The sequence below is a fragment of the Podarcis filfolensis genome, assembly GCF_964270895.1.
Source record: "Podarcis filfolensis genome assembly, chromosome: 7".
In the NCBI taxonomy this organism is placed as follows: domain Eukaryota; kingdom Metazoa; phylum Chordata; class Lepidosauria; order Squamata; family Lacertidae; genus Podarcis; species Podarcis filfolensis.
This window is the reverse complement of record NC_139603.1, coordinates 73,119,812-73,135,365: the sequence shown is the minus strand read 5'-3', so window position 1 is coordinate 73,135,365 and position 15,554 is coordinate 73,119,812. Positions and strand designations below refer to the sequence as shown.

At 39.8% G+C, this 15,554-nt stretch overlaps 1 protein-coding gene across 5 annotated transcripts in view; it reads left to right on the top strand.

Moving 5' to 3' along the window:
- The window catches only part of CSMD3 (CUB and Sushi multiple domains 3), a 584,373-nt gene that overhangs the window by 290,202 nt on the left and 278,617 nt on the right, over positions 1-15,554 (top strand). For all 5 annotated transcript variants that reach the window (XM_083621789.1, XM_083621788.1, XM_083621791.1 and 2 more), the window contains 2 exons: positions 1,639-1,726; positions 6,292-6,416. In XM_083621789.1, the coding sequence (XP_083477915.1) occupies positions 1,639-1,726; positions 6,292-6,416 (213 nt within the window). The remainder of the gene's footprint in view (positions 1-1,638; positions 1,727-6,291; positions 6,417-15,554) is intronic.

Below are 15,554 nucleotides of genomic sequence, written 5' to 3'. Positions count from 1 at the left end.
CAACTAAATGGACACCCCCCCTCAGCACATGTATGGCCCATGCCTCCTAAGGAAGAATGAAGTCAGATCATAGGCAAGGAAACATGTACATAAGGGCTGAATGTATAGGGCTTCTGTAATATGTCTCTTCAAACTGATGGTGGGAGATCAGATGTATAAATGTTTATTAGGAAACCTCCCTGCAGATCCAAAACCTAACTCAACCATCTCCTTCACTGTTCACATTTGAGTTTTGCATGTTCAGGAAGGAGAAATATTTTGCACGATGGAGCTTTTGAGCAGTGTGGATAAGTACTGCAGTTCAAAGTGGTATTACCCAATACAGTAACAGCCAAACTACATGAGGCTGATGAAAGGGTGCTTTTATTGAAAGGTGAGGTCGGATGAGAAACAACCTCCTTCTCATCCAAGTTCCCACATTCCTCAGGTGACAAAGGCATTAGGGCTCAGGAGACAAACCCTGCTTGCTCCTTATGCAATGGAGATACCTATTTTATCTTAGGCATGCAAGATAGGCTGTATACTTCAGCTTAGAAGATGAAGGGGAAATGAACCAAAGGAATTGCTGCATGGGATTGTAATTATCACAATGGCTGTTTAAGTTCACAATAAAACATGTTTTATACTGGAAAGAGAACAAGGGTTATGCTCAGACGTTCCCAACTCCCCATCCCTTCTCCCATAGTTTCCCACAATGTATAATCTAGTGGTTCATGAAACAATTCTATACATGCCTACTCAGAAGTAGATTTCACTGAATTCAATGGAATTTGCTCCTATGTAAGTCGGTACACCAAATACTTGCATGCATTTCTTCTAGAAAGCATTGGCTAGCAATGCTGAGTGCTTAACTTGTAGTAATCAAATAAATGGGCTGTGCATTTTTACAATTCGCTGAGCCTGTTCCCTGCTGAAGCATCCTTCCTGCCACGTGGCACTAGCAGCAGGTAAGCTGCATGCCCAGAGCTGAAGAGCTGGGGAGGTTACAGGACTGCATTGCTACACCACCACTGTGAGCAACACAGCTGCATAAATGAAGCTGTTGTGCACTGCAACTGATGAACATAAAACAGAATGCATCACTTTCTAATGTGTTATTAACAGTAAACGAATCTATGAGTAAGAAGTTGATTATCAGGCTTCTTATTTTTTTCATCTGGTCTGTTTGTGATCCTTAAACATCATTATCCTTGATGTGCATGGTATATCATAATGGTTTAGGAGTACTTTAAATCAGTTTTCTCACTGAGTCTTAAGTTCTGGAAACATTTACTTTCCAGACCACAGACGGAAATTATGTTTGTGATTCAATTTGGTATTTCAAAGGCCACATGACCTTAAACTTTCAATATATAATTACCTATAGTTTGCTTACAATGGGGTTGTGCTTACATTTGTTTGGTACTGTTTATAATGATGGCCTGTAATTTTATATATATATCTCCCAATCCTACCCATGTCTATTTACATGTAAGCACCATAGAGTTCAATGGGGCTTACTTAAAGGTAAGTGGTATAGGAATACGTCCTTATTCATGTTCCACGGAACAGTCTATTATCTGTTTTATATTTTATGGTATTTTCTAGATGTTGAAAATATATATCTCCAGCTCACATTGTTTTGTTTTTCTTCTGCAGTAAATGAAGGCGGTATTAAACAGGCATCCAATTTGTGTCCAGATCCTGGAGAACCAGAGAACGGAAAACGGATAGGCTCAGATTTTAGGTAACATTTGCAGTTCAGGGGGTGGGGGGAAGACAACTACCCGTTTTTGGCCTAAATTAATGACATATAGACACACAACTATAAATCTATGTATCTGTCTATCACTGATACCCAACATGCATAGCCACAGACTCTTACAGAATTAATTAAACAGTTCTAATCTATATACTTTTTATTGGTATTGAATTTCATTTAGATGTTTAAGTAGCTGGGAACATACTTTAATACCTTTCCTATTTTAAATGTCACCCATCATTAAAAGATGGACTCCAGTATTCAAGGCTAGACAATTTAAATCTCCCATTAGAGTACAATTATTAGCTTGATCACATGGCAGGTACAGTTGTAAATTGTTTTAGGGTGCAATTCAGTAATGGAATAATACTAATATTACTAATACTAGTACTAATAATAGAAAGAATTGTTGGGGAGGGACTTCAGGGGACACTATAAATTACTGGGGGGTGCAGCCTTTGGAGCATGAATTTACTACCCATGCTTTAAGTCACTGGCAAGGGAAACCAAAATGAGGGTATGTGATTTCCTATTTCATTTCAGTATTTACAGTAACCAATCATCATATGTAATGTTTTGATGTCTCCTAGTTCTATCTAAGACTTTAGGGGGTAGTTGCTGAAATCTAAGCCGTGTTGAAGCTCTCAATTAGATTGGTCATATCAATTAAAGATTTTTTGAAGCCATAGTTAAATGATATGCCAAGATACCATTATAATATTGGACACAGATACAAGGCATGCTGGATATAGGCTTTCCTAAGTGTGTTTTTGTGTGTCTGTGGACAATCCAGCTTGGCAGATGACAACCTAATACAAAGTAATTCACATGGAAGCCATATGAATGTAGCATCTGCTCTAGCTTTTGGCACCAAGCAGTTTGATGACCCAGACTAAATTGCCTTTGTTCTGTTTAGCACAGTTTGGAAGTCTGAAGAGATAGGAGTAGATGGTGCACAGTTGCCCGAGCACCAGCTTCTGCTCTTTTGTAAAACAGCAACGTAAGCTTTCTGTGACTCCATTAGAATAGCTCTGTTACCAAGGTCCAAAGTTAAATGGCCCAATTTCTGACCCATGATCAGGTTTAATACAATTTTGTGTACTTGGAAGTCTTCTTCTTCTTCTTTGGCGATCACTCCTAGCCAAATAAGATCGTCTTCCATAAACACGGTTTTAACAATGAGTCTGTAAGTGACTGTGGTGGCCAATTCTGGATCCACACGTCTTTCCACAGTGGGGACATTGGTTTCCAGGTGGGAGTTGATCACAGTGTGGATTTGCCAAGCGTGCCTTCCTCTTAGCACGTTTCTCCCTTGCATCCTGAGTTTGAGTGTCTTCAAAGCCCATGACACCTTTGGTAAAGGCTGTTCTTCAACTGGAGCGCTCACAGGCCAGTGTTTCCCAGTTGTCAGTTTTTATACTACATTCTTTTTTAGATTTGCCTTGAGACAGCCTTTAAACCCTTTTTGTTGACCACCAGCGTTATGCTTTCCATTTTTAAGTTCGGAATAGAGTGGTTGCTTTGGAAGACACTGTATGACTTATATCTGGCTCAACATGCCTTACAGTGCAATCATGCATGTTGATTACTGGTCAACCAGTATTAGGAAATAAGATCATCAGCTAGCACAAAGAATTAAATTGCTTTATAAAACAAGATTCTAAATGTCAGGTTCCCATAGCTGGGGAAAACAGCTTTATTATGGACTGCCATCATTTGTAGAGGTGACCCTAGGAAAGCGACCTGCAACATTTGAGAAGAGTGGGTGCAGGAACTAGGGAAATACGATTAATAAGAAAATAAAATAATTTCAAACAGTTTCAGTCTTATATTCTGACCAATTGATGCTAAAAGTTATAGAAACTACATGCAAAGCTGATTTCTACAGGTGTGCATGTGTGGGTATGTAGCATAGAGGCAGAAGGACCTGAATGTTCATAATTTTCCAAGCAACCATCACTAGCCAAAGTAGCAAACAATGCAGAACAAACAGTAACAAGGTGTTGCATTACTTCAACATGCCTTCTCCAAGTACTGGAAAGCCCTGGTAAAAACTTTCCCTCTGATATGAAGCTAGGCCTGTCAGTCACAAAAGAACTCTTCTTCCCACTTCTCCTTATTTTGACATTTTCCTTACATAACAAACTTGGGAAGAAGCATTTCAATTTTTGCAGACATACTACCTAAAATGTTTCATTTTTTGAATGTGCACACCTGCGAAACAGCAAGTGACCAACTTTGCTTAGAATTCGAGAATTATCTGAACCCACAGCACACCCCTCACTGCAACAGTTTAGCAGCCGAATGGCAGTTCTCTGATTAATGTATTTTATTTCTTTCCTAAAATTTATGAAACAAATTGTAAGAAACCCCAACCTCATAGCAGTTTACAAAAAGTTAAAATGAAGAAAAAAATTACAGCTATACTTTAAAACATGAAAAAGTTAAAATACTAAAAAAGATTATGATTACTTCATCTCTTCATGTTTCTAGCAACTTTTTGACCCTTTTAACTGAAAGCCAAATTCACTTTTATGATGCTCACTTCCAAATTTGTACTACTGTATTATTTCGAAGTTTAAGCTACAAAGGTCCTCAAAATGAAGTGTGCATAAACACCGAGTTCTTGAAAATCTGGAAATCACCCAGCGGAAACATACTAATAAATAAATAAATCTGTGAATATAGTAAACATAAGAAGATGTTTCTGAAGGACTTTTAAATAATTGAAAAATACAAACACATATATTGGTAACATAAACATAATAATTTATTTATAGGTTAAAACTACCCTACAGTGCTTTGGATTTTGAATATATACATATGTGTATGCTATTTCATATATATAGGAAGTTTTTGCAGAAACATAAGGATTTCATTTCTCACTGTAGCTTCTTTCATTTTATTTGCATTTCTATTCCACAGTTAGTTGCCCCAAGTCTCTGCAGCTAGTTATCATATACATTTAAATATTATATATACATACTGGAGTGGAAAGGCTTCATGTGTTTAACTGCATTTCCATAATGATTTTAGACTTGCCTGTGAAACAGTAAGGCAAGCAGGTATATTTCAGTAGGTGTACTGCTGGCCTTGAGTATCACTTCAAATCTCAGTGCAACCAGTCTTATGCATAGCTGCTGGGTAGATCAGTGATTTAAACAGAGTATGGCTAAGACAGCATTTGAAGTGATATCTAAAGCCTGCACTTCATCTACTGAAATCAAGGTGGTTGTCATGATTTAAGCACCCAGAAAAAGGGAGGGGGAAATTTAATTGATATCCCTATCTCCCACACCTTCAACTTGAAGTGCAAAAAAGGTCCCGTTCATTTCCATGGGACTTCCTTTTGCATTGGAAATTGCAGGCACTAGGACCCTGATATGGATCAGAATCCAAGCAGTGAGATATTGCAGGCATTGCCAAACTTGGCCCTCCAGCTGTTTTGGGACTACAACTCCCATCATCCCTAGCTAACAGGACCAGTGGTCAGGGATGATGGGAACTGTAGTCCCAAAACAGCTGGAGGGACAAGTTTGGCCATAACTGGTTAAGCATCCCCTGGACCCCACCTGAGGGTAGAACTGTGCAAGGGATGTGGGTGGCGCTGTGGTCTAATCCACTGAGCCTCTTGGGGTTGCTGATCGGAAGGTTGGAGGTTCGAATCCGCAGATGGGGTGAGCTTCCGTTGCTCTGTCCCAGCTCCTGCCAATCTAGCAGTTTGAAAGCACGCCAGTGCAAGTAGATAAATAGGCACTGCTGTGGCGGGAAAGTAAACGGTGTTTCCGTGCACTCTGGTTTCCATCACGGTGTCCCGTTGCACCAGAAGCAGTTTAGTTATGCAGGCCAAATGACCTGGAAAGCTGTCTGTGGACAAACACTGGCTCCCTCAGCCTGAAGGATGAGCGCCACAACCCCATTATTGCCTTTGACTGGACTTAACCGTCCAGGGGTCCTTTACCTTTTAGAACTGTGCAGTAAAAATCAAGTGAAGTTGACCCTTGTATGAAACCAAAAACTTCATCCCAAGTACCCTTAATTGGAAATAATACCGACAGAATAAATTAGAATTTACTTGTGAGTAGCCATGCATGACATAGGACTGTAAGATGTGCCCAGATATTCATGAGATTCATAAAAAGTTATAGATGCTTCCTTAAAATAAAAAAGCAAACTTGAAAGCTGTAGAGCCCTATGGGTGGGTGATTCTTATGCCCAATAAATTAGTCAATTTTCTGCTCTGGATAGGGTTGCACTTACTCTGAAGGAGCAGGTACACAGCTTTGGAGTGCAGCTGCAGGAAAGTCCGGGAGGTCTGCTGCTGGCTAATTAGGGATTTAAGAATGGGGATGTACATCCAAATGCAAATCCAATTTAGGCTTGCAGTTCCTAAAGCGAAGATATTTGGCAAACACTGTGGAATTTTGAAAGTATCTGAGAAAATGGAATAGAAAATCAATGGAAATAAGGCAGAATTATGTGTATAACTTAGAAAACTATGGTGAATATTAATTGTGTGTCCCCCTTTTTATTGACACGCTCAATTTTAGCCTGGATGCGACAGTGCAGTTTTCTTGCGATGAAGATTATGTACTACAAGGGGCAAAAAGCATCACTTGTCAAAGAATAGCAGAGGTTTTTGCTGCATGGAGTGATCACAGACCAGTATGCAAAGGTAAAAAATATGATTAATTTGTACTACTAGCCAGTTTCCTTTTAAAAAAAAGAAAAAAGAACTTCTAATAACAATCACCTGAAAATATTGTTGAAATGCAAACTAGTGATTTCTGTTGTTTCCTTCTCATTGCTTTACGTTTACTTGTTAACACATTTGGTTCACTGCACTTCCTTCTATCTGTCACGCCACAATGTGATAACAGGTTTACTTTACAAGAAACATTACTTTAAAAGAATGTAAGGCCTTTATATGCTTCTTTAGGTCATCCCTTTTGCTGCTTCCCCTCTAGATTAAAGAAAGAGAGAAAGCACTGTCCCCAAATCCTAACATGCCAAAGGCAAGCCTTGAACTACTTTCCCTTTATAGCTAGAGCCATGCCACACATTATTATTACTGAGGCTCTGTAGATCAGGACAGTAAAATGATAAGTGCTGTGAAGCTCCAGCCAGGCCACAGTATTTGGCTTATATGTTCAGTTTTGTTTACTAAGTCTCAAGATGTGGAAGTGCTGATTGAAAGCATTTTGTAGACCCGGGAACTCATTTGGAAGTGCTGATTGGTTTAGTGCCACAAAGAATGAAACTAATTGCCTTACCGGGAGTCAGTGTTTCTCCCTTTCTTCTTCCCAGTTCCCCTGAACTGAGGAGCTTCATTTGTCCACTGATCATTCATTGCTAAGGACATGCCAGTGTTGGAAGAGGTTGGACTAGACACTATTCTTTGTTAATTTAGTTGTATATCCTTCACTTTTTGCATTAAACTTTCTTACAATTAAAGAGGATAATAAATTCTTTGGTAACATGGAATTCTGTTGTTTAATCTTGCTATTTATTTCTAATAATGCGAACCTTTCTTCCCACACCATTCTCGGAGCCAGTTTTCGGCATGCTTTCGTAGCTTCATCCCTCGGGTTACAAACACCTCGGGTTACAAACACTTCAGGTTACAAACTCTGCTAACCCGGAACTAGTACTTCGGGTTAAGAACTTTACCTCAGGATGAGAACAGAAATTGCATGCCGGTGGCGCGGTGGCAGTGGGGGGCCCCATTAGCTAAAGTGGTACCTCAGGTTAAAAACGATTTCAGGTTAAGAACGGACTTCCGGAACGAATTAAGTTCGTAACCAGAGGTACCACTGCACTTTAGCCAAGCGCTGGCAGTTCTTTGAAAGCCATAACCATTTCAATACACTGTAAGGGTGGATCTACACGTGTGGTTTATAACATTAAGAATGTGTTATTAAAATGTGACACCAGAGGGCATCACCCACAATAGGGAAACTGCATGTTAAATGTTATGAATGATAGATAGAAAGATAGATCATTCTAATAACGTTTAAAAGATCAATGTAGATCCAGCCTAGATGTAGATCTAGTCTGGCTCATTATTGTTCTAAGCAATGTTGGCAAGAGGTGTTTTTTTTTTAAAAAAATAAACATACAAGATGATAAAAGGTCTTGAAACCTATCCTTATTAGGAACGGTTGAGAGAATTGGGTCTGTTTAGCCTAGAAAAGAGGAGACTGGGAGGAGATATGATAGCCATCTTCAGATATCTAAAGGCCTGTCAGATGGAAGATGGAGCAAACTTGTTTTCTCCTGCTTCAGAGGTTAGGAACCAAACCAGTGGCTTCAAAGCAGATTCCCACTAAACATCAGGAAGAACTTTTATGACCGTAAGAGCTGTTCTATAGTGGAACAGACTTTCACGAGAGGTGGTAAACCCTCCTCCACTGTAAGTTTTAAAGCAGAGGTTGAATGTCCATCTCTCATGCATGATCTAGTTGAGATTCCTGAATTTCAAGGGGTTGGACTGGATGACCTTTGGGGTCGCGTCCAACTCTACAATTCTATCATTCTAAGATTCTCTTTCTCCATTTTAACTCTTGTCCTGTTAATGAGTCTTTATACAAAATCGGATCTCCTCAAACACATAGTTGAGCTGCAGTTTTAGTGAACTCAATTGTGCACAGCAGTTGCTCACAGATAAGTGTTTCCAAGCAGTGGATATACTGTCTGAAGAATAGCACAGATGTTAAAGGGAAAAGCAGAGGCACTACTTAAGGACTCCTACATGCCAGCTATTAAATCAGTTGCCTGCTATGCAGTAGCAACCAGTGTGGGTGGGGGGCACAGCTGTGGTGCCGTCCTCCTGACTCCAGCATCACTATAGCTTACCTGGACAGAACTACGACAGGGCAGGGCAGTGGCAAGTTGGTTCTCTATTCACTCTTTGCATATCCCCATGGAGATCAAACAGACAGAAAAAAAATATTTTGGGGGTGCAGTTTATTATTTCAGTTCCTATGCATGTTTATTTTGAAGCAGGTTGTTCAGGCAAAGGACAGCAAGCCTAGTCAAACCCTGCGGGGGCCACTTGAAAATTAACACTCATAGGGTTGGGCTGCGTGTGGCACACACATAAAATTTTGTATGTGGAAACTCCTACATGCATGGGCCAGAATCTCATGGTTAGTCATATGGGCTACAGATTTATGAGGCAGATTTGGGGGCTTCCTGTGGGACACCGGCAGCCTGCCTCAGAGCTGAGTTGGACCTCCCCTTGCTAGCAATCAGAATGGATCTAGTCTATCTAAGATACTGGCACAGGCTAAAAGCCTTCAAGGTTCATACTCTTACTAAGCTCTGTGGAAATATACTTGGAGTCGAGAGTGGATTTCATGCTCTTTATTCAGCTCATAGTGGTTAGGAGGAATGGAAGTTCCCCTAGAATGTCTGCTTTATATACATTATTTACACAATGGGCCCCAAGTGATTGGCTAATTCCGGGATTCACCTGTAGGCCATTCTGGTTGCGGATTCACTTCCCGCTGGAGCTGGATTGGGTGGCTCCTGTGGACCAATCAGACTGCTGCATTCTGGACCCTCTTGTTCTAGGACCAATCCGACTGCTTTATTCTGAATCCTATTGTTCTAGGACCAATCAGACTTCTGCCTTTTGGATCCTATTCAACTCAGTACATAACAGTTAGAGCAACCAAGGACAAGGGACCTGGGCACAAAAGTGCCAAGATAAGCTTAGGGCTTATAATCTTCAAACGGAGAACTACTTAGCCCTTAGCCCACGTGACCTTAGAAATTGGATTTCTGATTAGAACACCAACCAAGACAGAGCATCCATCATTGTCGCCCATTACTCTATTTGGCACCCCCCCAAAAAAAAATTAAGACCAATCACTCAAGGCCCCATTACATTGAGACCTCCCCACAACCACACAGGGCCTTTGTAGAACTAAGATTCCAAGGTTAATGTTGTAAATTTCTTTTTTATGTTGTAAACTGCTACAGGTTACATTGTATGATTATATACAAAAGTTTCCTTTTATTCTCTGTCGTCCGTTATAAAGGCCTTTGGCTATATACAATAAAATTGACTCTCTCCCCCTATCTCTGCAGCCCATGTTGGGGTGGGTGGGTTGAGGGAAGAGACCTTTGCAGCAGCATCCGAATTAGACTTTTGTCTTATTGGAGAAACACTTCTTTGAAGTCAGTTCAGGGAAATGTTAAATATGGTTTTCTCCAGCTTGGATTTTTCCTTCTTTCTTAATCCTCTAAGCGCCAAGCAGCTGTATTAATACTGTTACTTTCAGGAGTGTGAGATTAAAGGATTTGTTAAGGGGTATGTGTATGTGTGTGTTTTGGTTCACACTGCTGTGTGAGCAGCAGGCAAGCCAACTGATTATTTGTGGCCTAGTAGTTTTTGGAGTTATTTTCAATACTGAATCATTTGTTCTAAGATACAGTCTGAACATGAGGAAACATTAATATACAGTAAATGTTTTATACCAGCTACCAACCCCCCCCCAAAAAAAATCTCTTCTTGTATTGAATTCAACCTTCTAACATCTTTTATTTAATCTTTTCTTTCTTTAGTTCCTTCTTCCTCTAATCTCTATGTTCCTTCTCACCAGAATACTTTGGCCCCAGTTTTATATTTTATCATATTACAGTTTATTTTACTAATCCTTTCCCAATTTTATCTGACTTGCCCTTTTGAACAGAACCCTATTCCTATTGAACTGTGTCCTTTCTTTCTCTCTCAATTACAACATTCATTTGTCTTTTCTCTTGTATTCTTTTCTTGATTGTTGCTACTTTCTGAACATAGTGCAGAAGGTTGGTCACTCAGAAGTAAGCCTCATTGTGTTCACAGACCCTCCAAGTGTCCCTGTTTCCCAGGGACATCCCTGATTTAAAGAAGGCATGCCGGGTTCTGATTTGATCCTGGAATGTCCCATTTTTCCTTAAGATGTCCCTATTTTCTTTGGAGAAATGTTGGAGGGTATGGAGATACACTGGTGGAGGAATGGGAGTGCAGAGGGAGCAGACCGCCCCTGGCACCACTATTCCGGTAGGGTGCCATCGTGGTGGGCCCCCCAGACACGCGCCACCCCCCATGCGCTGGGTGCCATGCCCCCACGGGCGGCACACCATGCCCCCAGAATGTGCGCCATGCTCCTGTGGGCGGCGCGCCACACCCTCGCGGGTGTCATACCATGCCCCCAGGATGTGCTCCACGCCCCCAGGATGCATGACAAGCTCACACGGGCTGTATGCCATGCCCCCGAGCTGTCTGAAGGCAATTCTGTATAGGGACGTTTGTTGTTGTTGTTGTTGTTTACCACCCTGTACCCGGGGGTCTCAGGGAGGTTCACAAAATAAAATCAGGATATAAAATGTTTTTCTGTATGTTGGAAGCAGGGCCGGATTTAGGTTTGATGAGGCCCTAAGCCACTGGAGGTAAGGGGGCCCTTTATATGTCCAGCTGTCCTTTGTCCTTTGTCAACAACAAATTGTCACTGTTTTTTTGTGTTGAATATATGCTATATGGTAATTTATGGACCTAATAGGTATCCAAGGCCATTTGGACAAAACAAATAGGAGCCTACACAACACAAAACACTGTTGCTGTATGTAGATTTTATTTTATTCGTTTTTTATCTTATATTTTGGAAATGTACAACCAGGTTTTTTTCCTTTAATTTTTTTGGGGGCCGCAAGAGAGTGGGGCCCTAAGCCAAAGCTAGTTTAGCTTATATGTAAATCTGGCATTGGTTGGAAGCTTCCCAAAATGGCTGGGGCAACCCAATAAGATGTGTGGGATATAAATAGTAAAATGATCATTATGGAATGGGATGCCCCTATTTTCATCAGAGAAATGTTGGAGGGTATGTGTTCAATGAGACTCATAGGAAAGGAGAAGCCGGTCTACTTCAAGTGGTTTACTCAAAATACTATCTAGATACAGCATCCCCAACCACATTGTCTTGGCCCTTAATGCAGAAGTGATTGTCTTGTAGGGCCAAGAACCTCTTTCTGATGGGTGCTGCTAGCATGTTGCACCCAACATAGGGGGAAGTGGTCATTCTGAAGGAAAGCTTCTTCCCCCTAGGTATGACCAGAGCTGCTGTTGTTTTTCCCGGGCCCAATTTATCTGGGTATGTGTGTGGAAATTGCCACACCCTGGACTGGCTCCAAGGCTCTCATTTGAAAACAGTTCCCTTCCCTTGATACAGGACACATCTCACTCACCATTCCAGAGAGCTGTGGAATGCCTTGTCTCTGGAAGTCAGCTTGGCTGTTTAAACTGAGTGGGATCTTGGTGAAGAAAGCAAGTGCTTTCTCCCAGGGGTGCTGTCTTGCAGTCCCTGAGTAAACACTTAGCTTTCTTGAGAACCTCAGAACCCCGACCCCAATCTGGAGGCTGTAGGTTTTTTAAGAGAGGGAGGGCAGTTACCAGGTAGTTGGCGATATGACTAGCAGTTGTGCAAGGAAGGGCATGAGCAAGCTTCCCATTTCAGGGCTTCTTCCTAGGCAAGCGTATAGAAAGTGATTGCAACTTTTAGCAGTTTAAGTGTGTGCAGGACTGTACTCATTTTTGGAAAAAAAAAGAACTTGAAAGAAACATACATTTGGGGAAGTTACATCTTCAAGACAGTGTGACTACCATTTTTATAAGAACTGGGCTTTCTAACTTGTATTTCTTTTTCGTCTCTTTTCTGTATCTTGTCTTTTTTTAAAAAAAAAGATATTTATTGAAATTTTACAAAAAGAAGAGAATTACAGAATAAAAAGAAAGCAAAAAAAAGATAAAAGAAAAAAAATACAAAAAATACATAGAAAAAAAGTTACAAAATACATAAAAAGTAAATAGAGAATAATTAAAAGCAAGTCATTTTTTTCATATCTTAAATTTCGTTTGCTTATTTCCCTGACCTCCTCGCACCTCCCTTTTTTGTATTCCCGTTCACATGGTTAGTTCAGCAAATCCTTACCCTCTTTCATTTATCTTAACTCTATATCTCAACATATTATAACTTTATATTTTCATCCATTATCAATCCATTTTTACATATTCTTATTAACCTTGCTGCTAAGGCCACTTAATTTCAATCCAACATCATTTTAACATTCATTAATTTTACAATGTTTCTGCAAATAGTCTTTGAATTTATTCCAGTCTTCTTCCACCGACTCTTCTCCCTGGTCTCGGATTCTGCCAGTCATTTCCGCCAGTTCCATATAGTCCATCACCTTCATCTGCCACTCTTCCAGGGTGGGTAGATCTTGTGTCTTCCAATACTTTGCAATGAGTATTCTTGCTGCTGTTGTAGCATACATAAGAAAGTTCTATCCTTCTTTGACACCAATTGGCCGACTATGCCGAGGAGGAAGGCCTCTGGTTTCTTCAGGAAGGTATATTTAAATACCTTTTTTATTTCATTATAGATCATCTCCCAGAAAGCCTTAATCTTTGGGCACGTCCACCAAAGGTGAAAGAATGTACCTTCATTTTCTTTACATTTCCAACATTTATTATCGGGCAAATGATAGATTTTTGCAAGCTTGACTGGTGTCATGTACCACCTGTATATCATTTTCATAATATTCTCTCTTAAGGCATTACATGCCGTAAATTTCATACCTGTGGTCCACAACTGTTCCCAGTCAGCAAACATAATGTTATGTCCAACATCTTGTGCCCATTTAATCATAGCAGATTTAACCGTTTCATCCTGAGTATTCCATTTCAACAGCAAGTTATACATTCTTGAAAGTATCTTTGTTTCGGGATCTAACAGTTCTGTTTCCAGTTTTGATTTTTCCACCTGGAAGCCAATTTTTTTGTCCAAATTATAAGCCTCCCTTATTTGATAATAGTGAAGCCAGTCTCGCACTTTATCTTTTAATTTCTCAAAGCTCTGCAATTTCAATTTGTCTCCTTCTTGTTCCAAAATTTCCCAATATTTCGGCCATTTGGCCTCCATATTGAGCTTTTTCTGAGCCTTTGCTTCCATTGGTGACAACCACCTTGGGGTTTTATTTTCAAGTAAGTCCTTATATCTTATCCAGACATTAAACAATGCTTTCCTGACAATATGGTTTTTAAATGCTTTATGTGCTTTAACCTTGTCATACCACAAATATGCATGCCACCCAAAAACATTATTAAAACCTTCTAAATCCAAAATGTCTGTGTTCTCAAGAAGCAGCCATTCTTTCAACCAGCAGAATGCTGCTGATTCATAATAAAGTCTGGCAGGGCAAATCCACCTCTTTCCTTTACATCAGTTAGTATTATAAATTTTATTCTGGGCTTCTTGCCCTGCCAGACAAATCTAGAAATATCTCTCTGCCACTTCTTGAAACAGTCCATTTTGTCCAAAATTTGCAATGATTGAAACAAAAATAACATTCTTGGCAATACATTCATCTTTATAACAGCAATTCGACCTAACAAGGAAAGCTTCAAATTTGACCATATTTCTAGATCCTTTTTCACTTCTGACCAACATTTCTCATAATTGTCTTTAAATAGGTTTAAGTTCTTAGCAGTCATATTAACCCCCAGGTATTTTACTTTCTTGACCAATGTTAAACCTGTCTCCTTCTGAAACCTCTCTTTCTCAATCGGTGTTAAGTTTTTCTCAAGAACTTTAGTTTTTAACTTGTTCAACTTAAATCCTGCCACATGACCAAATTCTTGAATCAGTTCTAATACTCTTTTAGTACTAGATTCTGGCTCCTGTAATGTCAAAACTAAGTCATCTGCAAAAGCTTTCAATTTGTACTGTTTGGCTCCGACCTGTATACCTTTAATCAGACGGTCCCTTCTGATCATATTTAGCAGAACCTCCAGGACCGAAATAAAAAGCAATGGGGAAATTGGGCAGCCTTGTTGTGTCCCTTTCTCTATCTTAAATTCCTCTGTCACCACGTTATTAACTATTAGTTTAGCCTTTTGTTCTGAGTAAATTGCACTTATACCATTTTCAAACCTTTGACCAACCCCCATCCCCTGAAGATTTTTCTTCATGAAACTCCAAGAAATATTATCAAAGGCTTTCTCCGCATCTACAAAAATTAAGACTGCTTTGGTATTAATGTTCACTTGCAACTTCTCCAAAATGTTGATTATATTCCTCGTGTTGTCAGACAAGTGTCTACCCAGGAGAAAGCCAGCTTGGTCTTTATGTATCTCCTCCACTAATACTTTTTTTAGCCTTTTAGCCAAGATATCTGCAAAAATTTTGTAATCCACATTAAGCAGGGATATGGGGCGGTAGTTCTTAAGCTGTGTCTTTTCAGACTCATTTTTCAGTATAAGTGTAATATAGGCTTCCTTCCATGACTCTGGCGCTTTTTTCCCCTCCAAAATTTCATTACAGACCTCCTTTAGTGGTTGAATTATCCAGTCTTTCAAAGATCTATAATATTTTGAGGTTAAGCCATCCGGCCCTGGAGATTTGCCCAACTGCATATTCTGGATGGCACATTCCACCTCCTGTTCTGTTATTTTATAGTTCAACATTAACTTATTTTCTTGAGAGATTTTTTGTAGTCCATTTGTTTTTAAAAATTGGTCTATGTCAAACTCTTTCTGTGGCCCTTGTGTATATAACTGTTTAAAGTACCTCTGGAAGCATTTTCTAATTTCCACTGGATTCTGAATATTCTTTCCTTCCACTTCCAAGTTGGTAATGGTGTTAAGTTTTTTTTTTCATTTGCCAGGCTAACAATTTCCCACATTTATTGGCCGATTCAAATGTCCTTTGTCTCATGTATCTTGTCTTTTTTATTATAGCATCCATACATTGCTTTATTCATGCAGCTA